Below are 26,944 nucleotides of genomic sequence, written 5' to 3'. Positions count from 1 at the left end.
ATCATAACACAACCCAACACAACTGCTGTAGATGATCACAAAAGCTTCTAAAATAAAACACCATATATCATATTCATTAATTAGCAGCAATAAATTAGGTTTTAGCAACAAATATATTAATTTCACCAATGTTATCATGTTTCAAGATACAAAACATGACATATTATCCAGTAACATTCAGATACAAGGAGGTTTCAACAGAAATGCAAAATAATCACAAAGCATTGACATAGAAATGAAATTATACTGAAATCCATTACAACAAATGTACATTTAACTACAAAATGTATGCAAAACTGATAGAGAAGTTGGATGCAATATATCTGAAGACTGGAATGGAGGATTTTGTAAACGGTTCCAGTCTGTACAACAATGGACTGAGGAAGAGGAGTGCATGAATGCATTGCAGTTTGCCACAGTGTCGTCTAAATGCCACCACTAAGGGGTACAAGTATCAGATAGTTCCTGAATAAGCAGGTGGCTTTAAAGAGTAACTGAACCCCAAAGTTTTAGCTGAGGTGCCTCTAGAGAGGTAAAAAACAGAATCAACATGGGCAGGGCTGGGGTCAGCTAAGAGACCCCCAGTTGCACCTATCGTCGGCTCATTTTCGGTAACCAGAGCAGCATTACAATCACAGAACAGAACAAGCCTGTTCTCTTTTTTCTGTGGGCGGGGGGCTAACATACCTATACATTTATGACTTAGATGTAAAGACGGATATAGCCACACACAGTATCCACATAGTATTTAGTAATTGTTTTGAATGAATTGCAGTCAAACAGACTTTTTTAGGTGTTTCATCGAACCCTCTGTCTTTTACAATTAACTCCACCCAGTGAGTTGTAACATTTCACGAGTTTTTCATAAGTAAAAGAGATATCGCTCAATCTATCCAAGAATTAAAACAATCTCGTCAAACTAGCATGTTGCCAGAATTGTGCCCTGAATGATGTTCATGTGGAATTATGTTTTTAAATTGGTAATAGTCAGTTTAAAGATGATAAAATATCAATTTGTATTAAAACTACCAAAAGTAACAAATACACTCTAATCCACAAATACAAATAAAACATTTGTGGCAAAGTTTAACAAGCAGACTTTTTACCAATAACAATCTCACAACTCAGCAACCACAACTCACGAGTCAACAACTAGCGACGGCAGGCAACTTTAGTTTTGCCAACAAGCCAATGAACAGAAATACATTGCATTAATTTGCTTTATTTGTTGAGTATTTCAGTTTGTTCGAGTTTGTCTATATTCTGTGAGTACAAAGTTGTGATTATGTTGAAGGACATTTCCCATGTGATCAGGTGCATTACAATGTAAGTGTATAAGCTGCAATTTCAAACACTAATTGAACAATTCAACATATATGTGCTGGTTGAGTGGTTGCTGTTGAGTATCCCTGTTCACTGAAATGTGGTGCAGTTATCCTCTCAGGATGCCTCAAACATGAGAATAAAATAAACTGTGGTGGGGTTGCTGTCCTTCCAAACAAGTAACAATTATTATAAAAAAGAAACATTTTTGAGACTGGAACATTGCCCTTGCAGGCCTTTGGCCAAGATGATGCCTTTTGAAGGCGAAAGTGAAAGAACATTGCTTGTTTACTGCTTTTAGCAAGGCCCTTAACCCCCAACTGCTCAGTGGCAGATAAGACTGCTTGTGGATTTGGACCAAAATGTTATAGTTGTCACATGTGCTTGGCAAGATATATATATATATATATATATATATTAATTTCCTGGTTTTTAAAGCTGAATTACAGTAAAATTATGAAATATTCTGAACTCACAGGACTGTTTTGTTTTTTTCCACACATGCCTTTACCCACTTCGTCATTATAGCCACATTAATAATGATTATTTATCAAAAATCTCAGAGTTTAAGTATTTTTTAAAGGCACCACAGTTCAACCCTACAGTATCGTAGCTATAAGGATATTGAGTTTCTAGTTGAGGAGATAGCTGTGGAAATGAACTATTCCACATATTTATGAGGTTTCCTGGATCTCTGGTTGAGAACCACTGATTCAGATAATCAGTCCCATTTTTAAATTAATTAATTGAGTTAGAAGCCTCAGCCAAGCTGTAATGCAGAGCTTGATTAACAGCGAAATCTTTTGTCAGTGTACATGGTTGAGGACTAACATTGTTGATTTCCATCACTAACAAACTCTCCGAAGCACTTTTCAGAACTTTTCTTGAATGAAAATGTTGGTATTAATATGAAATGACTTAGTTGTAATGACAGCCACTATTTTTCCGACAGGACAGCGTGTCCTGGGCTCTGAAGTTGTCAATATATAATGGAACATAATAAGGTCCATTGATGCGTGTATCATTTTGGTATTCAGAATTCTGATGAATGTCGATGACGTTTAACTGGGCATCATTTCCATACTATTTGTGCACAGAACAAAAAGGCCATGACTGAAGATGGACATCTGCTAATGAGGTAGAGGTAGTTATAAAACACATTCTCTATAGCACCCACTCTTCTCTTGTTGTAAAAAACAGAAAAATAAAACAGTAAACCACAACATATATAAATAAATACTCATAATTACAGATTTTGGCCACTTACACAGTCAAACTATACAATTTATATGACAATAAAAGTATTGATGTGCAATCAAAATGATGTCACTTAACCTAAAACACAAACAATATGAGTTAAAATACTACCATTCAAATGGTGTCCTGTGAGTGACAAGTGATTGCCATCCCTTACTATGTGTAGGATCCTGTTAAAGAGGTGAAAAGTTATTCTTAAAACAGGATGGTTGGTTCTCTAAAGTGACCTTATGAAACCAAACATAAAACTTTTCTTTCCCATTCAAATGTAAAATTTGAATATCAACCTTAAAGATGAATATGAAAGCAGAATTCCCCACCTGGATTGAGACTACACTATGTGATCCGATATCCGCGACACATTGTCCATGTTGACTTGAGTCGACAGTGACTTCCGGCTGTCGGTGCTCACTCTGGTCCTCGTCCTCGGAGTTTGATTTTGACCGTGGCAAGAAAAGGCTGCTTTGAACTCCCCACGGAACTTCCCTGGTGGAAAAACAAAAAGACAAAATTTGCCCAGAAACCATTAATTTATGGGGTGGGGTGAGAGAGATATACAGTAGCTGAGATGCATATGTCATTATCACGGCCATAAACATCTAATTACTCCTAGTTTATATTTGTATATGCACAACATACTGTATATCAGATGTAGATTTTAAGCCAGTGAGCTGTATTGTTGTGGCCCAACTGTCCACTAGAGGGCGGTAATGAGCTCACACAACTGGTTTAAGTAATGAGGCAGGTTACAAACTTACCACTGAGGAAATTGTAGATGATGGGATTTGCTGCACTGTTGGCATATATGAGCCAATGTGAGAAGGTGAACCATGCATACACTGTTTCTCTGTCGTCTGTTTTCTTGAAAGTCCCAAAAACTCTGCAGGTAAAGTGTGAAATGTATCAATTATGTTAATGATATACTATATTGCACATTATTCTAATTTAGCATTGCTAAAAAAAGAAAGGAAGCAACAAGTCAGTACTAAATATACTGTGTCAGTCATTGTTCAAAAGGAAACTACTATGGCGAGCTTCAAATGGAAAAAATAAATGCAAAATGTGAACCATGTCCATCACCAGCATCTTCATTTGAATAGCTTTTGATCTTTGAGGCAGCAGAGCTGGAGATATTTACCTTTTCATGACGTTGAGCACGCTGATGGGCAGGTAGCACAGGGCAAAAACAAGGAGCACCACGATCAGCATGCGGGCCGTCTTCCGCCGGGCTCGGACCTGTTTGATCTCAGCACAAACCGTGCTGGTTCTGACCCTCACAGGCTCTCCTGAAGCCGGGGCTGAGCACTGGATCGACCTCCATTTCCTTTGCACCACTGATGTGCTTCCAGGAATCTGTTGATTTAATGGGTGTTTACATCAGCCGTAAGAAGAAGACGAAGAAGAAGAAGAAATGTAGAAAACCTGAAGCGCGGAAATACCCACCTGTTGACACCACAGCTTGTGACATATCTGGATATACGCCAGGACCATGAGACATAAGGGTGCAAAGTATGTGACAATGAAGAAACAGGTGTGATACACCTTTGGGTAGATCTCAGCTGTTGAAGGAAAAGAAAAAGAAAAAGAATTGTTGAAAACTATCTGGATAGTGACCAATAGCCACCTTCAGTTATTGTTGTTATGCCTGTCGATCTTTACGTTGTCATGCTGCGCATACAATGATACGTGGCAAGCAGTACTTTTTAATACAATGTTTCTTTAACTTCAAATACAGTGAACAAGAGCAGGCTTCTCATGTCTAGTCGAAGACTCTGGAGTTGGCCACTTTATAAGATTTAAACTTTATGTTCGTATTTTCAAAACGCATCTTTTAGAAAAAAAAGTAGGAGGATAACAGATAGCTAGACAGCATCGGTACGACCAAAGGATTAGATAAAATCTGACTTTTTTGTGATATACAAAGTTAATTATTTAAAAAAAATGTAATACAAGAATTTACAGAAATAAAAATGTACAAATTAAAAGGCAAAATGTTGCTGTTACAATTGATTAACTCCAAGCCAATCATGACACTGTTGTTGTCGTTGATTGTTGATTGTTGTTTGTCTCGTCTAACATCTCATGTCTAATGTATGCACGTTCTGCTAAGAAAAATTCCTCGTTTGTGTAAACATTCCTGGCAATTAAACGGTTTCTGATTCTGACATATCATCATCAGGCTAGCTCACGTTCCCTCGGATGTAGTGACACAAAATGGATTTGTTTTTTAAACATAATGTTTGTAAAAAAGTGAAATTGGGTGAGAAAATGTGACCCTGAATACATAACAATTTGGTTCATAGTAGCATGCAGTGATGAGTGAGGGTCAGCAGAACATTTTCTTTGGTCATTACATGCAGCTGGAAGTGGTTACCACATATTTACAGTTCAGTTTATGTTTTCCTTTGATATAAATGTCATAATAGGTCACAGTATAAAAAAGTCATAGTATAGTATGTCATAAAAGGAGAATCTTGAACGGTATTCCTTGGAGCTTTTGAAGGACTGGTGTGATGTGATCTCTGGTGCGTGAGTGAGAGAGCAGAGGGCCAGCGGAGTTCTGGATGTATTTTAGATTGTTGATGGTTTTGGTGGATGTGCCGTAAAGGATGCTCTTGCAGTAGTCCAGTCGAGAGGTGATGAAGGCGTGGATGAGTGTTTCAGCGGCTAGGAAGGCGTAGACAGGGAAGACTTGATAACAGAGAGGATTAGCAGGCGGAGGGCCGGGACAAGCCGTGACTAAAGTGAGGGGATAGGATCATAGTCTTCATGCCAGACTGTGATTTGTTGAGATCTGAGGGGGATTAGAGAGAATTGGGCGAGTGACTGGTCGGTTAGAGAGGGATTGAAAGACACAGATTTGGGGGAGGCGGGGTTGGAAGTGGCCAGTTGGTTGTAGGTGGTCTACATTGTTGCTTTGTATGAGGAGTGGGAGAGATTGTCCTTAGGTTTGAGAAGTGTATGTATTGTGGAGAAGAAGACCTTGCGGTTGTCAGATGAATGTAGTCCTTGTAAGCCAGGGTGTGTACTGTGAGGCCAGATGGACTTGATATTACGGAGAGTGAGAACCAGAGAGTATGAATGTCAGGTGATCAAAGGAGGATGGAGTTTGGATGGTTTGTGTTGGCAGTAGAGAGCGTTGATTCCATCATCGCGACCATCAGGGTGAGGTATGTCCAGGTAATGATACCAAGTCAGAGTGGTTTGGTTGAATGTGTAGTAGTCCAGGTGTGTTTGCCAAGTTTCAGTGAGACAGAGGATATCAAAGTTGTTGTCAGTAATTCATTTATTGATGATTAGGCTTTTGTTGCTTAGTGAACGGGTGTTGAACAGAGCAAGTTTCGTGGAGTGGTTGTGATTGGTTGTGAGGATTTGGGTTGGGTTCTGAGGTGTGTGTGTGTAAGTAGTCAGTCGCGTGGACTAGTTAAACGGATGATGTATTATTCAGCAGAACTGGTTGTAGCTGCAAAATAATGCATACCCTACTATTTCCGCTTAGGTCATTGTTAAATGGATAACACTCACACCATCGAGCCAAAATGGCCCAAAATATGTGCTGATAAAGCCATTTGATTCATAGATCTCCAGAAACAAAGCTACACTGTGGGTGCATCATTTGACAGAGAGGCCCCTGTCTCAGAACTGTATGGTTACTATTCCTCCTCTTTCATTCACTCACCTGTCCACCAGTTTCCTCCAGTTAGTCAACCTCATCTGCCTTTTTAGACGCTTCTCATCAGCTATCAGTCCCAGTAAATATACAGGGGCAGCTCACAGCCTGTGTTTTACACATTATATACGACACCGTTGTGTCTTAGAGGCCCAGCCGTCTCTCCTTTTTCTTGATTGTTATCTGCCTGAAATTGTTTTCCTTTCTTGATTATGTGTTACAACCTGCGAAACTACCTGTTGTCAACGTCCTGCTGTCTGTCTGATGAGCATACCTTCCTGCCTTAGTGTCTTTGGATCTTTCGGGCTGATTTGACTGCCTGACAGTGGCCAACTGTACTCCTATTTAATGATGATGTATTTAGTAAATGCCTTTAATAAACCAACCATGTCTCAGTGTCTAGACATCTGGGCGTGTATCCTGTTACTAGATTTGTGACAGCTGACTAGAACATTTTATTTCTAAGTGGTGGATGCATGATTCAGTGGAGCTGTCTTTGTTTATTAATCTCCTGAGACATCCCTTTTTCAATCACACACAGAGGTTCAACTCCAAAAAGTAACATACATTTAAACACTTTTCAACTGAGGTAATCTGAACCATACTTCATAATTGGTTGAAGAAATGGAAGTCAGTCAAAGTCTCCAAAGGTCCAACAAAGGCACCCTGATCTCACATTTTGGCTCAATAGTGTGAATTTCATACAGTAAGAACACTACATATCAGCCTGTGGTAATAATCAAATGGTGTTATCAGCATATTCTTTTCAACCTCATATATAATTCAGATCTTTTATCACCATCAGTGAACCTGATGAGTAAGATGATGTGGTTTTTAAACAGTTCGCTTCCTCAGAAATCATTACAATGTCTTCTCTTCAGCTCTGCACGCTCTTGCCAAGGGCATTCAGCCATCAGCAGTCAGGCAGGCAAACCTCAGCATAACACTGGTAAGCTGTTAATGTAGACAGCTAATATCAGGCGCATGTCTTTGGAAGTAATGGCATGTTACTGATCTAGGCATTAAGCTAGTAAGCTGGGCATGCTATTATTTGTAAGTTACATTAAAACAGACAAAGACACAGTTTAATCCATTCCTAAAACGCTTGCTCTTTTGTTTTTGGAGAGGTGATACAAATACTGCACTTCCCCATTCTCTAAGTGGTAAGTATCTCTCTTACTGTATTGCAGTCACATGTACATCATTTCAGTATGTGGAGAAATACAAATATTGTGCACAATTTTATTTTCACATTTAAAAAGACAAAAATGCGACAGTTATAATGTATTTAGTTCTAAAGTAGTTTAACTATTGACCTTCCCCTTCATATGTCAATAAAGAAAGCATTAAATGTTTCATTGATAAATAGCCTATCTCAATTATGTAACATAATTGAGGTGAGGGTTACAAAGCTTTCTCTCTTTGCAAGGTTCTCCTCTTCCTCTTTTTAGGACATAAATCCGAGAGACACTCTGACTATCTTATCTTAGTCCCTATAAACCCTGTGAACAGTGTTCTGCTCATATAATTTCAGTATCAAACATCAGCTGAAGGGCATCCGACACACACACCGATTGTAGGGCTCAGGGTAAATAATGCTCTCTTGGGGGTTGCATCCCTTTGAAAACCAAATAGCAAATGTATGTGAAAGTAGTTCCTCTTAAAGACATTCAGCTTCGGTCTCAGTTTAAGCTTTTTGAATTTGGGTAAACTAACCTCCCCAGTGTTCATCGCACACTGTGAATAGGCTGGTCTTGTTGGTTAGTTCTGGCACCAGGCTGCTGCACTCCATCACAATGGCCTGAGGGATCATGATGATGCACGACACCACCCAGATGACAACAATGCTCTTGCGAGCCCTCTTGGCTGTGCTCTTGAACATCAGTGGGTGACAGATAGCATACCAACGGTCTTGGGCAATACAACTCAGTGTTAAGACGGATACAGAAACAGAGATGGTCTGCAGAAAAAAAAAAGAAAGGCTACACCAGTTAGATAGAGACAAACACATTATTTAGAGAAAGTGGTTTGCAACTGTGACACATTATACATGCACCTGCATTTGAAATGTATATACTTTGGAGAGGTTATGGACAATAGTAAACATTAGTGAGAAACATACTGTAAGTTCAAAATGTGTAGTTGGTGGAGATTTGCTTTCACAGACAGTTGCAGCAGAGCATACCCGAGGAATTCAGATATGAACAGAGAGAAAATAAAGCATTATGTATGGTTTGTCAGACGATTGAATCCATTCACTGCCCATGGCAAAGGTGAAGTAGATATAAAAATGTCTACTTTTCAGGCTTTTAATCGTCACACATTTTGTTTGTAGGAGTTCCAACAGACACATATTCAGAATTTAAAAAGCCTCAATGACAAAACATCCTTCATCATCTTTGCAATACAACATATTCAATCTGGTGAGTGTTTAACCTGGTGGCATCAGGTTAAACACTCACCACATGAATATAGCAAGGACTGAGTTTATTGTCTTCATTACCAAGGCAGATCTGGATAGCAATCAATCGTATTCACCAAATACAATGGCTGCACTTGCTTTACCGAGACAGAATTGAAGCACTGTGGCGGTCACGCACACACTGTGTTAGCCCAGTGTGTCACAACGATAATGTCGTTATGATAATCAAACCAGCAATGTGAAGTCCGAGAGTGAGTTTGCAAGGAAGGGAGCAAAATCTAACTTTTAGAGATGAAATTGGATCGACTTGAAAGTGACATGTTGACGCATTAAAGCATCCTATTTTAGAGATGTTTTCATCCAATTTCAGCGTGTTGCGAAAGGTTGTTTCCAGGAATCTCAATGAGTCAAATTGGTTCACAGCAGTACTACCAATTTTCATAAGGGAGATAAACATCTGTGTTCATGTCATGTGGGAAATAATAAATGTCCTCCATCGATAAAAGGACAAATCCTCACATAATTGTCCTGTCTGACAGAAAATCAATATCAGATTGACAGATATGTTGAACTTGGTATTATAGCCTTGAAAATGATGGTGGTGCTAAAATGATAAATAGTGACGGCCTTTCCTCACGCTAAATACGCTTATTTTTTAAATAAATGAAAATATAGAAACCAAACAATAGCAGTGGTAGTTCATTTTTATAGGAATTAGCTGATATGCATCACAATGTGAAGGAGAGAAGAGAGGTACATACAAATAAAAGTTCAATCTGACCGATACATTTTTGTGGCATTTTGTCTCCTCTCCATCGCCATCTCTTTCCTTGTCTATCTTCAACTGTATACTTTTAATGTAATGTCTTTTCAAAAAAGAACAAAAGCACCTCAATAATGCTTGCCTGAGATGATGAGCTGCTGGTGGATTTAAGACTGATATTCCACCAGGCACAGCTCCTCTAGACAGCTGGAATCAAGTGAATATAAGTATCTATTTGCTTTTTTGGCACAGATCATTCATTCGATAAATTATGACAATTACATATTTTATCTATTTTCAAAAAGGAATGAATTGTTATCTTCTGCTTAATATTTTTATTTGATTGCATTATTTAGACGTGATTATAGGATCCCACACCATTCTCATAACTGTTTTGTGGATTTACAATGAAATAGTTTTAACACACACACACACACACACACACACGTAAAGCCAGGCTGGCCCCCAAAGAAAATGCTGCCTGAGGCAAGTTGTTTAAGCGGGCTGGGCCTGGCTGACTGTGATGCAAACATAGAAACTATAGGGAGTAAACCAGCCCGTAGGCCAGCTGCAGTATCAATAGCAATTTTAGATCTAGCGCTGACAGTCTGTAGGCACACTGTGATCTTTTCCTATTTTAGAGGACTTAAACAATAAATCAGATGATATAATACATTATACACATATTTTAAATGCATGTCCACATTGCATCACACCTTCCACAGATATCTGATTAAAAAGTCAATATTCAAGCTCTGCCAGTCCTCCATACTGTACATTATATTATATAACTGGTCAGATATTTGAGAAAATATAGGCACAGTGTGATCACAAGCAGCACAGATAAGTATTTCCACAACACATCCACACCTCCTGTGTAGGCAGATAAAACAACAATAGATGTTCCCTCTTGTTTACTACCATATTAAATTAAGGGCATCTAGAATTCATACTACAACATTAATTCCGTACAGTTTCGTAATTTCTCTCAGGGATCAGTTATGTGATGATCCTCCTTGAGACAGCACTCCAGCAATGAAAACCCTGCAGAATGTTAACTGAAATGCAGGGTGAACTGAATAGAGTAAAGCACACAACATCAAACAAGAAGGACCAAGAAGGACTTCAATTAGGCTGCTAATGCAGTGCCATGAGGTGTAATGTGGGCAGTCCAAATGTTGGCATTGTGTGTTTCTGCAAACCACGGATACCTTGAATGTTAACGTTTTTGCATTCAGTCAGAGAAAGTGGCCTGATACAACAAGTATAGGTGGCAGTGGTGGTGGGTCAAACAAACACATGACTTTCACCCAGGAGACCGCTGTTTATGTCCAGTGTGAAACCAACAGTAAACATTGACTTCATACTTGTGACGTTGCCTTGTTACATTTGTTAAATGACCAGTGTGCCAAATATCCTTGAGATCCTCTGAAAGCCTCAACTGCAACATTTTAGGGGTCTGTGGATCAATCTTTAAACATTTAGTTGTCACTTGTAATTGTCACTAAAAATGACTTTTAAAAGCTTACTATGTTTAGCAGTAGCCTCTTCGTTACCCAAACTGCAAAATATGTATTCACTAATATGAAAACAGTACAGTATATTTTTATTGATTATCCCAGTTGTTTCAGTTAAGGCCTTCTTCCATTGGTGGCGCTGTTGCAAAAGGTCAAAAAATGTGTAGTTTTGGAAGCTAACTTAACTAATTATTTTTCCCACATCAAAATCCTGGTTAGACTCTGTTAAAAATATGGGTTAAGTAAGAAATATGTCAAAGAGAAAGCAAAGTGTATTACTTTTTTAAGGTGAGAGTTTTTATTATAGCATGTTAAAGATCGTAGATGACCCCTCTGACCCTGGACATAACTTGTTAGAGTCCCTTACCTCTGGCAGGAGGCTGAGATCCATCAGGTCCAAGACCTCCCGCCACACAAACAGTTTTTCCCCGTCAGCAGTCAACAGAGGCCGGGTTCCCAACTGACTGACTCTGACTCTGTCACCCGCAGACAATTTCCTACCATTCACTCCCCTGCACATCCCTCCACACCTCATATTGAAATACACTTGCCACATTACTTTACACTTGTCACTTTCATATAGTCACTTCATTGCGTGCACTTTATTTTCATTTTAACTTTTATATTCTGTAGATCCGATTGTAAATATTCAGTAGACCCAATTGTAAATATTCATGCTCCCTTTGTATTTTATGTTTATCGTTAAATGTTTATTAATAAATGTTAAATGTTATGCACCTCCTGCCAGGACAAATTATTGTATGTGTAAACATAATTATCAATAAATGGTTCTGATTCTGATTCTGCTTGCTGTGACTGAATTGCGATAGACCAGGTAACACACAAGTGTGCGTGTGTTGAGTTTGAGTGTGTGCGTTGTGTGTCATGTTTGAGAGAGACAAGTGATGCTGTAGGAGATTGTTAATTGCCTTGGCTTGCATCCATGAAATCCTGGAGACTACATTGCGTAGTGAGTCTGTGTACGTCTTCAGCATAACACTGCAGCCCGATAAGGGGGACCCCTGATGGCCACCTGGGATTACATCAGAAAGTCCGCTTAGAGCTGTTATTATTTATTTATGCAAGTTACGTTATTGTGATTGTTGTGTTACGTTGTTACATTATTATTTTAACACAAACCACTTCTTTTTTTCTAACCTTAAGCAAGTAGTTTTGTTTTACAGCGTTAACCTTGTGGCATTGTGCATTTGTGCAAGCATGATACGATGTTGATGAGACAAATTTATGAAACATATTTTTCGTTTGTAATCTTTGACATTCAACATAAATGTGCTTTCTGTCTAATGGGTTGGATGTGTGTGGTAAACTTGCAGAATAATTTGTCTGTATTTCTGGTATAAATTGAGTCACCATAGTCGTTTGGTTTACAGCTGCATCCATCCAGAACATGTTGTGTATATGACACCATACTCTGGAATATGGTGAAGGTATTCACTGAATATATTGTTGAGTGTGTAGGATATGGGAGATTGTGCAGTGCAGGATGTTGGTCCATTTTATACATGAATGAGGCCTGCAGTTCTTTTGGGCAAATGTTTCAGCACAGGGATGATGCTGCAATGGAATTTCCAAAAAATGCAAAAAGCTAAAAACTTGCCAGAGGCATTACATCACTATAGGATGCCATCAAATGTCTCACCCAGTGCACATCTCATGGGATGTGAAACAAGATTCTTTGTAAAAAGATGTAAAATAATAGAAACAGAGGTCTCGGCTTGTGTCCTTACCCCTCCTTCTCCCCTGCTCTGCGTGGCTTGGTCTCTTTTGCCTCACTTTTCAGGAAGAAGCCAAGCACAGCCTTCAAAGCCTGTCTGCATGTCCCTAATTTGTTTGTTTGGTTTACTTTGTAGCATTGTCCAAACCGTGAACCAATTCATGACACACATAATCATATTTTTTTCATGAGTAAAGTGGTTTAGATCAGGTCAAGATCCCTACTATCATGTTTGAGGACTGTGGACAGTTGTCAAAGGCGATCTCTTACCTGCAGATAAGGCACAATTTTGCAAAGAGTGTTTCCAAAAAACCATGTCTCTGTGATGTCTACCACAAGACTCGCAGGCAGGCAAATGATGGTGACCAAGACATCGGCAAAGGAGAGATTCACGATGAAGTAGTTGGTCACGGTGCGCATGTGGCAGTTTTTCAACACTGCAAAACAAACTGAAAATGATGCACAATTAAAGACCGCCCGAGAACTCAATGAAAAACAAATATTTATCACATGGGTGCAGGGTATTTTACTGTTTGTCACCACTGACTTGAAGGCATGCTGTCAATCATAGACTTTGAACAAAAAATCCATGGTAATCCTGTTTGCATATTTGTTTGTGTTGGCAAAATATGAATAAATCAGAAATTTGTGCAAACAGATCATTAAATGTTAACGTGTTAGTGTGACATTAAATGTAGTCACAGTAAAGTGTTTTCTCATTTGTAGAAGGGAATTATCAACAGCTTTGCAGCTGCATCACAAATGTCATGGGAAATACACTCCAGTGTCCAGATGGTTTTAGAGTCACTTACATTTTTTAATTTGATATCTATCATCACACCAACAAAGAGAGGATGTCAAATTAGATCATTTTGATGCAGTATATTCAATACAAATATTTAAAATATAATTAAACACATTTCTGCCCCTTTTTAGATAAACTCCATAATCGGAGAGCAAAACTTAAAGACCTTTAATGTGTCTAAGCTCGTTTTACAGTTGCTTGGCCTGGTGCAGTACAGCTTGACTAACTGAGAATGTTCAGTTATAGCTCATCTGGAAACACAGCAGCATAATCTCGTCTAAGGTCCAACGGGGGAAGAAAGCAGTCAAACAATGAGAGATCATTTTAAAATATATATGTTAAAGCATTTTGCCGTCTCTGTGTTAAGTTTTCACAGCTGAAATTGGTAGTGTCTTGTTTAATTTATTATGACTGTAAAGTATATCACTTTCTTGCAACTGACAACAACAGTATTGTTAAGGTAGTGTGTTTATGTGTTTATTGCACTCTATACTTGAGACCTGTGTCCAGTTGAGTAACTTAAAAATATTGACTCACAAACCTGACACAAATATTGTCGGGTGCTAACCTAACTGGCACCCCGAGCAACCAATCTTCCAGTTAAACTATATAATCGTGTTAATGTAGTGTGTAACAGGGGCACAGCTGAGGGAGGCAGAGTGGAGAATCACTTCACTGCCTGAGAGCTGCTACAAGACCGAGGACAGAGACCAGCCAGCGTGGGCTGTCAAGGGACAGAAGAGCCTTCTTGGGGTAAGAACGCCCTCTACCCTTATTTGAGTAAGTGTCTAGCTAGCACTCCTGGATCTCTATGCTGCATAACTGTTGCTTCAGATAATATCCCTCATTACAAATGCCATTTCAAGGGCCCCGTATAGCTTTTTTCCGGGGCTGTGCTCCATTTGTCCGAGCTGATATGTAGCGCAGACAATCTTCTATATGGAATGCAGGCAGTGGTGTAGTGCCATGCTACAAAGCCTTTGTCATCTGGATACTGCTATAAATCACCCATGGCCAGATCCTCCGTCAATTGAACCATCAACATCAATAACCCTAGCACCGCTTTCACTGTATATACTATATTTACATACTTCATATACTTTGCATTTTTGTACTTTTATTATTTAATTTTCTTAAATGTCTTCTATGTAACTCTGCTTGCTGCTGCCAGCCTGATCCAGCCTTAGTCTGTCTTGTTAACAATGTTCTTGGTAGCGACAATCTGAATGTAATGGGTATATTTAGTTGGCACCCAAGACATAAGCCACTGGAAACTGAAGCAGCATGGAATTCCACAACATTACCATATTAATGAATACAGCTTGTCCTACCACAAAATGGTTTGTCAATCGGACCGGAATTGTGAGGCTAATAATGTCCCTCAATATCGAGGGACATATCAATCAAAAACAGTGCTGAGGCGAGTAGGTGGACCAGGGCTGAACAAGGCACTGGCCCTGTCCTCTTTAATTTACATGTATTGGACTTTTTAGTTGGTCTCTGTGTATAGTGCTCTATGTATTCATTGGCGCCGATTAAATGCTTTTAGATTTAATGTTACTTATGTTTGATATTTCTTTTTCAAGCCCCATATGTGATACCATCATTTTAAAATCTAGGAGGTGTGACTGTTGAGCAGCAAATAATTATATAAACAGGATGAAACGGCCAGACTGTGACTATAACTACACACAACATCAAAGACAAGATAAAGTCTGGTGAAATTATCTTTTTTTAGCATACGCTTATCGGACCAGCACTGGCAATGAGATAATGTTTTACAATGCCATGATTCAATCACCGAGTCTGCAATGAATTACAGTCAATAAAAACAAACAAAAAGTGATATCAATAGCGTCTGCTGCAATATAGACAAACATTCTGTCTGCACTTTTTTTTTGTGCAGCAACAGTTTTGATAAACTACACTATTGAAGTTGGATGCTGTCTCCCTTTCAGCTCCACAGGCTGCTAGAGGCACTATGCTGCTGCAGGCATTTTCACAAAAAAAAACAAATCTAGACTACGTCTCAACTTTCAGGGCCATGAAACTATATTGTAGTCCCTGGAGGATGGACAGATTCTCCAGTATTCCTTCAAGCTGACATTTCCTGGATGAATTTCTGGAATCTGTGTATGCATATAATGCCATTTTACTTAATCCTATATGTTTTTATACTGAAACTATAATATGACTAAGAAGTAGGACTATTATGTGTGGTACTGGTTTACCTGTATGGATGCAACTGTGTTATAAGGTAAACCTGCTCTTCCTGCGATAACAAGTCTAAATGTCTGCCGTGAGAAAGGCAAGGTACAATGTCCTAACCACAGCTAGTTAGTCTGTGCACTACAGACTGCTCACTACAGTTTAGATGTTGCAAGCTACTCTGGAATATATTGTATATTAAGCTGCTTTGTGTAGCTTTAAAGTCCTTGATCTATAGTGTTGCAGTCTCATGCAAAGGAGGTGTTTATTCATTCTATTTCTGTTGTGTGCATCTTACATTCAGAATAAAGGCTGAGAAGTTGATAAATACGTTGTTTTTAAGTTGTCCACTGAACAATAGAGACTAAGACTTGGTGTCAAACAAATAATGTCAATACTGATACCTATAGTAATTGAAATATAAATTAGTTTATAGGACCATATCATACAAAATCAGTTTAAAGTAATTTACATAAAAAAGCAGCAAAGATCTGCAGAAAAAAATACATTCATAAATACTAATATAATAAGTAATGTACTACTATATACTCTTATAATTGGCCTACTATAGTCTGTAAAAACGTTGAGGTGAACTCTTTCCGCACTCTGTTGCCCAAAGCTCTTTCCCATTCCCTTGTCATGTTGGGTTCCCTGTCTGCTCGTGGGTCTCCACCCCCGGTTTCCGCCCACTGCCACGCCCCTCTCATTCATCCCAGCTGTTGTGCATTGCCTTGATCACCGGCAGGTGATTTAGGGACCACTGCGTACCTGGCTCATTTGTCGGGTTGTTCCAGTTCCAGTCTGGTTTGCTTCTTCAGGTGAGAGTGGATCACAAGAGCGGTCGAGTTGCCCTCCCGACTCTGGAGCGGAATCAGTCTGGCGTGCTTCAAGAGCATTGACCACAAGAGCGGTTGAGTTGCCCTCCCGACTCTGGAGCGTAATCCGTCCGGCGTGCTTCGAGAGCAGCCTTCACAAGAGCGGTTGAGTTGCCCTCCCGACTCTGGAGCAGGGGAGGTGGATCTCCTGTGTTCGCTGGACATTACCGTTGGTAGTAGTCTGTCCATTCGTTGTGTTTTGTGTTATCGCAATAAAGTCCGCCCTTGGAACTTGAGCTGCTGCGTCTGTGCATTTGGGTCCTCAACACCACACCCCTTTCTAACAGAACAACCCGACCAATGATGACGGACCCAGCCGCCGCAGCAGCATCGCTTGCTGCAGATCAGCTGCAGGGGGCAGTTGCCTCGCAGGGCGCTCTCCTCGGCCAACACCAGCAGGTACCATCGGTTCCCAGATGGAGGAGATCGGAGGCATGTTGCACAACCTCTCGTTGCGCCGCCCCGCCGCCGCGGAGCCGGTCCCGGAGGACGAGGAGTCCGCCTGCACCCGTGAGTCCTTTGTTCCCTCTCCTGTGCCTTATGGTGGCGCGTCTGGGGAGTACCGAGGGTTCATGCTCCAGTGTCGGTTTGTTTTCACCCAGCAGCCCCGCACGTACGCCTCGGACAATGCGAAGGTGGCATATACGGTGGGGTTGTTACGTGGTAAGGCGCTGGTCTGGGCTGAGGCATGGCTCCACAGACGCCCTGCTCGGGTCTCCTACGAGCGCTTCAAGGAGGCTTTCGAGAGCGTATTCGACCACCCGGTGTACACCCGGGACGTTGTACAGCGCCTGCTCGGTCTCCGCCAGGGGTCCACCAGCGCAGCAGAATACTCCGTGGATTTCCAGATTCTGGCGGCGGAGTCGGGTTGGGGGAATGAGGCGCTGAAGGGGATATACCGCTGCAGTCTGTCGGAGCTTCTGAGAGATGAACTGGCCGTCCGGGACGAACCGGATTCCTTAGAGGAGCTCATCGCTCTCACAGTCAGGCTGGACAGCCGTATTCGGGGACGCCGTCGGGAGAGGAACTACCGGCCTTCCAATCCGGTGCGCCAGTTTTCTTCCGCTCCCGGCTCTCAGCCTCCGAGCCCGGTCGGACGGTACAGCCAGGAGCGCGCCCGCTCTCCTTCCTCGGTCCCTCCCCCGTTGGAACCGGAGCCGATGCAGCTCGGGCGGATTCACCTCTCTCCGGAGGAGAGAGAGAGACGCCTCCGCACAGGAAGCTGCCTGTACTGCGGGGAGTCGGGATACCGCAGGGCCGTGTGCTCCGCTCGGCCAAAAGAGAGAGCTCGTCAGTAGGAGTGGGGGTGCTGGCGAGTGGGTCAAGGAGAATTCCCCATTCTGAGTCTCGGTCATTATTTCCTGCCACCCTGAGGCTGTCATCGGGCCCTGTGCACCTGTCAGCCCTCATTGATTCCGGGGCTGAACAGAACTTTTTGGACACTGACTTTATTAGGAGCCAAGGGATTCCTGTGGAGGCGCTAGAGCGCACTCTGCTGGTAAGCGCATTGGATGGTAGTTCACTGGCGGAGATAACACACTGGACTCAGCCAATTTCCCTGCATGTGTCTGGCAATCACAGCCAGAGTACCCGGTTCTATACGTTTCCGTCCCCCCAGACACCCTTGGTTCTGGGACTTCCCTGGCTCAGGGAGCATAATCCTCAGATTGATTGGGCTGGAGGTAGGATCACCGGTTGGAGTTCTGCCTGTCATTCTCGCTGCCTCAGGTCTGCGCTGCCCCGTCAGGTTATTCCTCCCAGCAGGCCTGACACCGGTCCTGGCCTCGTCGCAGTGCCTCAGGAGTATGTGGATTTGGGAGAGGCGTTCAGCAAGGAGCGGGCTCTTTCACTTCCCCCTCATCGTCCATACGATTGTGCCATTGACCTGCTCCCGGGCGCTCCACTTCCCTCGAGCCGGTTATATAATCTCTCCCGGCCAGAACGTGAGTCTATGGAGAGGTACATCACGGACTCGGTCGCCGCTGGAATCATACGCCCCTCTTCATCACCTGTGGGAGCGGGTTTCTTCTTCGTCTCGAAGAAGGATAAGAGCCTCCGTCCCTGCATCGACTACAGAGGTTTGAATCAAATCACTATCAAGAATAAATATCCGTTGCCATTGATGTCCTCTGTTTTCGAATCCCTAGCTGGAGCCAAGATATTCACCAAGCTGGATCTCCGCAACGCTTACCACCTGGTCCGAATTCGCGAGGGGGACGAATGGAAGACGGCCTTCAACACACCCCTGGGACACTTTGAATATTTGGTGATGCCGTTTGGACTAACTAATGCCCCTGCCGTCTTTCAGGCCTTGGTGAAGGATGTCCTCCGCGACTTCTTGAACCGTTTTGTGTTTGTGTATATTGATGACATTCTCATCTTCTCCCCGAACCCCGAGGAGCACACCAACCATGTTCGCCTGGTTTTGCAACGGCTGTTGGAGAATCAGCTCTTCGTGAAGGCTGAGAAGTGTGAGTTCCACGTTACATCTGTGCAGTTCCTGGGGGTCTTTATCGAGGAGGGTCAGGTGAGAAAGGACCCCGAGAAGGTTAAGGCAGTAACGGAGTGGCCGGTGCCCACTTCAAGAAGGAAGCTTCAGCAGTTTCTGGGGTTCGCCAATTTCTATCGTCGGTTCATCCGGAACTACAGCCGAACGGCAGAACCACTGACACGACTCACCTCTTCCAAGGTCCATTTTTCATGGACCCCAGAGGCCGATGGGGCTTTTCGTGCCCTCAAGGATCGGTTCGTCTCGGCCCCGATCCTGGTCCACCCAGACGAGACCCGCCAGTTTGTCGTCGAGGTGGACGCCTCGGACACCGGAGTCGGAGCTGTACTTTCCCAGCGGTCCGCTTCCGACTCCAAGCTCCATCCTTGTGCCTTCTTCTCCCGCAGATTGTCCCCGGCGGAGAGGAATTATGACGTTGGCAACCGCGAACTGTTGGCGGTTAAGTTAGCCTTGGAGGAGTGGAGGCACTGGCTGGAGGGATCGGTGCTTCCCTTCATTGTATGGACCGACCACCATAATTTGGAATATATCCATTCGGCGAGACGCCTCAATTCCCGCCAGGCCCGCTGGGCTTTGTTCTTCACACGCTTCAACTTCACCATCACCTTCCGGCCAGGGCACAAGAACACCAAGCCGGACGCACTCTCCCGTCAGTTTGCTCCGGAGGAGGGAGGTTCTACTCCCAACACCATCCTGCCCGCCTCGTGCGTGCTGGGTGCAGTTACCTGGGAGATTGAGAGGGTGGTACGTGAGGCCCAGCACACCCAGCCTGATCCCGGAGGAGGTCCCCCGAACCGCCTGTTTGTTCCTGAGGCCGCCCGTTCCCAAGTCCTGCGGTGGGCCCACGAGTCCCGTCTTTTGGGCCACCCGGGCATCCGCCGAACTATAAACTGGCTCCGCCGCATCTTTTGGTGGCCATCCCTCGAGGAGGATACGCGTTCGTATGTGCTGGCCTGCACTACGTGCGCCCGCAACAAGGCTTCGCATCGACCTTCCGTGGGGTTACTCAGACCACTTCCTGTGCCCCAACGCCCGTGGTCCCATATCGGTGTGGATTTCGTTACTGGTTTCCCTCCATCTGACACCAACACCGTCATTCTGACGGTTGTGGACCGGTTTTCAAAGGCTGCTCACTTAATTCCCCTGCCCAAGCTTCCATCGGCCCGTGAAACCGCCGATCTGCTAGTTCTACATGTGGTGAGGCTTCATGGCATCCCGGCGGACATAGTTTCGGACCGCGGTCCTCAGTTTTCATCCCAGTTGTGGAAGGCCTTCTGTCACACCCTCGGCGCCACGGCCAGCCTCTCCTCAGGGTTCCACCCACAGACTAATGGCCAGACTGAGAGGATGAACCAGGAGCTCGAGGCCATCCTCAGGTGTGTGACCGCCACCAATCCCTCGTCATGGAGCCGTCACCTTCCGTGGGTCGAGTACGCCCACAATTCCCACACATCTACTGCCACCGGGCTGTCCCCATTTGAGGCCTCTTTGGGTTTTCAGCCTCCCCTGTTCCCCAGCCAGGAGGTTGAGGTTGTCGTACCTTCGGTCCAAAGCAATGCCCGTCGTTGTAGACGCGTGTGGAGAGAGACTCGGGCCGCTCTACTTCGCACAGCAGAACAGAACAGGAGAACGGCGAATCGACGGCGTGTTCCAGCCCCGGACTACCGTGTTGGTCAATTGGTGTGGCTTTCGACCAAGGACATCCCCCTCCGCACCGAGTGTAAGAAGCTCTCCCCCAGATATGTCGGCCCTTATCCCATCATCTCCATCGTCAACCCGGTGTCGGTCAAACTTCAGCTGCCTCGTTCCATGAGAATTCACCCAGTATTTCATGTCTCTCTCCTCAAGCCCGTTGTCTCCAGTCCCTTAAATCCTCCGTCTGTGCCCCCTCCACCCCCCCGTCTCATTGAGGGGGGCCCCGTCTACACAGTCAATGGCCTCCTGGATGTCCGCCGGCGGGGTAGGGGATATCAGTACCTGGTAGACTGGGAGGGGTATGGCCCAGAGGAACGGTGCTGGGTGCCCCGTTCTCGGATTCTTGATCCGGGGCTCATTAGAGACTACCATCGACAGAACCCTGGTAGATCCGGTGGTTCGCCAAGAGGCTCCCGTTAAGGGGGGGGGTACTGTTGGGTTCCCTGTCTGCTCGTGGGTCTCCACCCCCGGTTTCCGCCCACTGCCACGCCCCTCTCATTCATCCCAGCTGTTGTGCATTGCCTTGATCACCGTCAGGTGATTTAGGGACCACTGCGTACCTGGCTCATTTGTCGGGTTGTTCCAGTTCCAGTCTGGTTTGCTTCTTCAGGTGACAGTGGATCACAAGAGCGGTCGAGTTGCCCTCCCGACTCTGGAGCGGAATCAGTCTGGCGTGCTTCAAGAGCATTGACCACAAGAGCGGTTGAGTTGCCCTCCCGACTCTGGAGCGTAATCCGTCCGGCGTGCTTCGAGAGCAGCCTTCACAAGAGCGGTTGAGTTGCCCTCCCGACTCTGGAGCAGGGGAGGTGGATCTCCTGTGTTCGCTGGACATTACCGTTGGTAGTAGTCTGTCCATTCATTGTGTTTTGTGTTATCGCAATAAAGTCCGCCCTTGGAACTTGAGCTGCTGCGTCTGTGCATTTGGGTCCTCAACACCACACCCCTTTCTAACCTGTCAGTTGCAGAATTGTCTTCTTTTTCTCCCATGTATGTACATCGCCTTTGAGCTGTAACTGTTAGTTGTCTAGTGTTTGTTTCCTGTCCCAGTCTTTCCCTTGTTTTGTAACTTGGTTTAGTAAAGTACTTTTTTTTAACCGTGACGCCTGTTGTCTCCTCTGCTCCTGAGACTCTGCCCCACCACACCCGGTCCGGACATGATGCACCTCGCGACGTTTTGGATAATCAGGCCAACAACTACTATTCAACAGTTAAATATGTTGATTTGGGTCAATTTGTGGATAATTTCAAATGAAAAAATATATATTCTGCCCACTACAGTGCTGCTGACATTAAAGCTCTATTGGGCAGTGTTTTTGTTAAATATACTGACTTTCTGTAACATGGTTGAGTTGCTTATACAGTAGATTAATCAATAAATCGTGTTGTGTGTTACGCCCTCCTTAGTTTTTTGTAGAAATTGTTTAAGAGTTAATGATATCATGCAGTTTAAAATGAGATGGTAATATCCCATTATGCTAATATCTTAACATTATTTGGTCATCATATAGCCAAACATTTTTGGCATAATTTGAGGTGTATTTTTTTGGGGGGAGAATATCATGTTACATCTGAAGTTTTCTTCATTATTAACAGTATGTGATCTAGTGTCCGGTCAGATGTTGACTCTTTTCCTCTTTAATCTAAATGTGTGATAATATATTAGTAAACAAATGTTAAATATCACACAAAGTGATGGATTTACAAATATCTAGTGCAACCCAATGCAGCCATCTTGTCTGCAACACTAATGTATTGTTGTGGTTCAACTTCCCATATGGTTGAGTCCGAACAGCTCTCAGTAATCTAATACAAAATAAACATTATTCTCGTTTTCAGTAAAATAAGGGCTGGGTTCAAAATTAAAATACATAACGGAAAGCTTTTGAAAAATATTAATCTGGAAATAAGGCTACTAACTTACTTTTAGAAAAATTAATTGAACGGAATGTCCTTGCCTTAAAGCTTTATATTGTGTTCATTCAGGTGTGAAGTGATAAAAAAAAGACATGATATTCATATAATTTTCATCTTCTAAAAAGAGAAATGTGTGTTATCTGGTTATTGAAACCACTTGTTTCAGCTCTATTCTCCTCTCTGTTTACAGCATTGTTGGGCAGAGAATTAATGTATTGGGAGTCTGATTATATTGGTGTTTTAATAAAACATAGTTCGGGAGCGAAGACCACGCCCCAAACTCAGCCAATCATCCGAACCCGTTCACTTCCTCTTCTACTCGGTTCAGACATCCCAACCCCCAACCCTGTTCTTCTCTTCTTATTTCTCTCTCTCCCACAGGACTATAGGACCAACAGGGGACTCTGCACAGCCAGAGCTTCAGAAGAGATAACCCCCACTCACGAGTCTCCACCCCGCCGTTCCCTCTAGCCACCAGACGGCAGCAGTCTCTCATCGCACCCCTTCAACCCTCTTTTCACGACGCCCTCTACCCTTCTCGTTCCCGCGCCTACAATCATCCCTTCATCCCTCGACCCCAGTACGCCATGTGAAATAACTTCTCTGACTCCAAACTTCTCTCAAAATTGAATAATCCTCAAATATCTATTGGTTATAGGTCTGAGTCCGGATACAATGGCGCCTGCCCTAAAGGATTATGCCATCACCAATCTGAGCCATGGCAGAACAGTTACTGCAACAATTGGTCTTATCGAGAATTAAACTCAAGTAAATTTCCCCGATATCTATCGCCTCATGATGTGTGTATATATATATATATACATATATATATATATATATATATATATATATATATATATATATATATATATATATATATATATATATATATGTATATATATATATGTATATATATATATACATATATATATGTGTATATATATATATATATATGTATATATATATATATATATGTATATATATATGTATATATGTATGTTTATGTGATCAAATGTGAATATGATCTATATAATATAATTTTCCATATCAATGACATAAAACTGTTTTTATTAACAAAAATGGCCCATGTTACAATGAATATAAATGCCTTGACATTGTCTATATTTCCAATACGTGTATGGAAAGCCCTCTGAAGCATTTGAGCTTTAGGGTTGCAGTCTCATGCTGAGGAGGTGTTTGTTCATTAACCTCTTGAAGGCATGAACACTGACTGATGTAATGTCTTCAATGACACCTGGATAATGCTTTTGCATGTTGTTACAGAGTGTAGAGAATTCCTGTCAAGGCTTTTGGTGTAAGCCAAATGAAGCTATTGCGTAAGTACATGCCTAAGCCCGTAATTCATGTCTCATACGTCTGCCAATCACTTCTCACGCCAGCTCACTCATTATTTGCTGTCATTTCTCGGGGCTGTCAATCATGACACCAACTGTTTCGATCATCTGGTCACTTCTTCCAATAAGCACAACAAAATCAATTACATTGCTAGCCTGTCATCTTGCTGCTGTCTCGTTTAAACATGACTGTCTCTCTACCTTCAGTTCATTCATGCTGCTCTACGCACCCCTCCACCTCCCCATCTATGCCCAGTCTTTGCAGATCCATCAGCTTTATCAACTCATCATTCTATCGGCCTCATCAGTCACCAGGTCTGGAGTCCACAGGGGATTTATCTTGTTGTGATTGGGGCAGTCAGCCCTCAATTGCAATCACCCTGTAGAGTCCCAGTGCCAAAGACTCTGTCAAGACATCATCACATATCACATATCACCTGTAAATAATAAACAATTATCTTTTCTTTATCCGACTGCTCTCTCCTGATTGAAATATATATATATATATATATATATATATATATATATATATATATATATATGTATATGTATATATATATATATATGTGTGTATATGTATATATATATATACATATATATATACATACATATATATATCTAATATATATATATATATATATATATATATATATATATATATGCATACATACACGTGTATACAGCTTGACAAAGTCGATATAAAACTGCTGGATGATTAGTCACGTTGTTGTGGTCAATATTAGTGTCTGATTACAGCAGTCCCTACTTGTACAGACAGACCCGTGTTATTTGCCTTATCGGCTCATTAGTCTGAAAGCCTTTGTGGACTGAGCTGTGTGGCAGGATGGATTATATATATGGCAATACTGATGAATGAACAGGTGTTTCCTATAAAATGTCACTTTTGTTGTCCGACTCTTTTTGAACAAGTACTTTTTTCTACCAAAAATGCTTTGTCTGGTTAGGGGGTACTTGACTGAACATATTTTTTTCCACAGGGGGATACATGACTGAAAAAAGGTTGAGAACCACTGCCCTCGGGTATATGGCTGTTGACTGTACATAATGGCATGCTTTTATATACCCTATATCAAGCGCTCTCTCTGGAGATTTCAATTTGAAATCAAGCTCAAATGTTGTTAAGATTTCAACGTCTCGAGGGCAATCACATTGGCTGTCATTGACACGGTAAACGGTCAACTTGACACAATAATGAGCTGCAACTTTTTCTATTTTGGAATTCAATGCACACCTAAAGGACGACTTGGGGCCATCCATCTCACACACGTTCTCTGAAAGCCTTGGCGGACTGAACTGTGTGGCAGGATGGATTATTGAGTTGTCTGCAGCATTTAGCATGTGTTGTTACTAGAAATGCCAATACTGATGAATAAAACAGGTGTTTCCTATAAAAGGTCACTTTTTTTGTCCGACTCCTTTCGAGCAGTTACTTTATTCAGACTGAGGAGGTTTTTTATATCAATTTACTTTTATTTTCCAAACCATTATTAGTTAGAATCTTTGAAAGAGGTTTTACTTTTTTTTTTTAAGTGGTTGAATTATATTGTATAGCATAAATTAGGGAAAATACGATATTGACAAACTACTGTATTGAATTAATACATCAACCAAACATTGAAGGACATAAACATGCACTGCATTTTATATGTGTATTGTTTAATTAACTTGTGTACTCCCACATGCATCACTGTCTCTGTCTCACAATCTGAGAAGAAATATATTTTTGCAAACTGAGAGAGATTATTAAAACATTGTACTATTTGCTTCGCTGTATTTCAGGTTATTGTTCTTTACAGAGATACATTTGCTCTGCATGTTTGCTGAGACAGCAGTTATGACAAAAGGTATTATTGATCAAGACAATAGTTCCATTGAAGAAAAACTTCAGATTATATAAGAGGGAGGGATCCTGCAGTCAGATGAACAACACACACTTGCACAAAAATCCAAGAGGTGTTGAGATTGAGATGGATTAAAATGAGCAGGTTGTAATAACTGTCACATAGAGGGGATCACCACCCTTACTAAAAACAAATAATGAATTCTTGCCAAATATTTCACAGTAAAATCGCCCAATAATTTTCTACCGTATATATTTGAAGCAATGGCAATACAAGTCAGAGAAGCATCTGCATGGGCACTTTAAATCCTCTTTAAGTTAAATGGTATATTGCTCCTGCTCACAGCATTTTTCTCATATTCGGGAGTAAGTCTCAAATACATCAGAAAACTACAAATGGCAATAAAACAGTCCAATAAGAACAAATGATTGAGAACAGATGAGATCAAATTGACAGTGTTGTGAATTACGATGTCAATCTGTGTGCAATTCCCCCCATGACAAGCAATAAATGTCCATTCACAGTGTGGAAATTATATATAATTTGCACTATCTGTATCTTCAAACACATCTGTGGTTGTCCAATTCTGAGCATTTCGAGCTGCGCTCTCATGTATCCTCCTTCATCATGTTCCAGCAGCATTGATGTTCAAGTGAACATCAAAAGAAAAACTGGACTTTATATTTTTCATCACTGTGCCATCACGCTCTCTCTTCCCTGGAGCATTATACGTTAATGCACAGTCTCAAAAAGTTGTCCAAAGTGGACTAATTACGCATGAATGGAAATAAAAAAAGACATAAAATATACAACTCACCCAACGAGTTTCCAATGAGTGAGACGAAGAAGACAATAATGTAAGCCACAATGAGAACCCATTCATACTGCTTGGGGTGTAAGTACTCTCTCCAGATATATCTCAGAAGTTCATCGTCATCATCCACAACGGAGTGCGGTTGTAACTCCGTGCTGTTGGTCACATGTGACGAAGATAAACAATCCTCGCAATCCAAATTCCCAGTTACCCCAGACAT

At 42.2% G+C, this 26,944-nt stretch overlaps 1 protein-coding gene across 1 annotated transcript; it reads right to left on the bottom strand.

The window, feature by feature from the left end:
- Nucleotides 1-2,911: 2,911 nt before the first annotated feature.
- hcrtr2 (hypocretin (orexin) receptor 2) lies at nt 2,912-26,944 on the bottom strand (the record flags this gene model as incomplete). Its single annotated transcript, XM_079229551.1, has 7 exons — nt 2,912-3,066; nt 3,339-3,460; nt 3,719-3,933; nt 4,024-4,139; nt 7,967-8,210; nt 12,958-13,136; nt 26,728-26,944. 7 exons carry the CDS (start codon nt 26,942-26,944, stop codon nt 2,912-2,914), a joined length of 1,248 nt encoding a protein of 415 aa, XP_079085677.1.

Source organism: Taurulus bubalis (genome assembly GCF_910589615.1).
Source record: "Taurulus bubalis genome assembly, chromosome: 14".
NCBI lineage: Eukaryota > Metazoa > Chordata > Actinopteri > Perciformes > Cottidae > Taurulus > Taurulus bubalis.
Note: the sequence above shows the minus strand (reverse complement) of the source record. Positions and strands in the feature narration are given on the sequence as shown.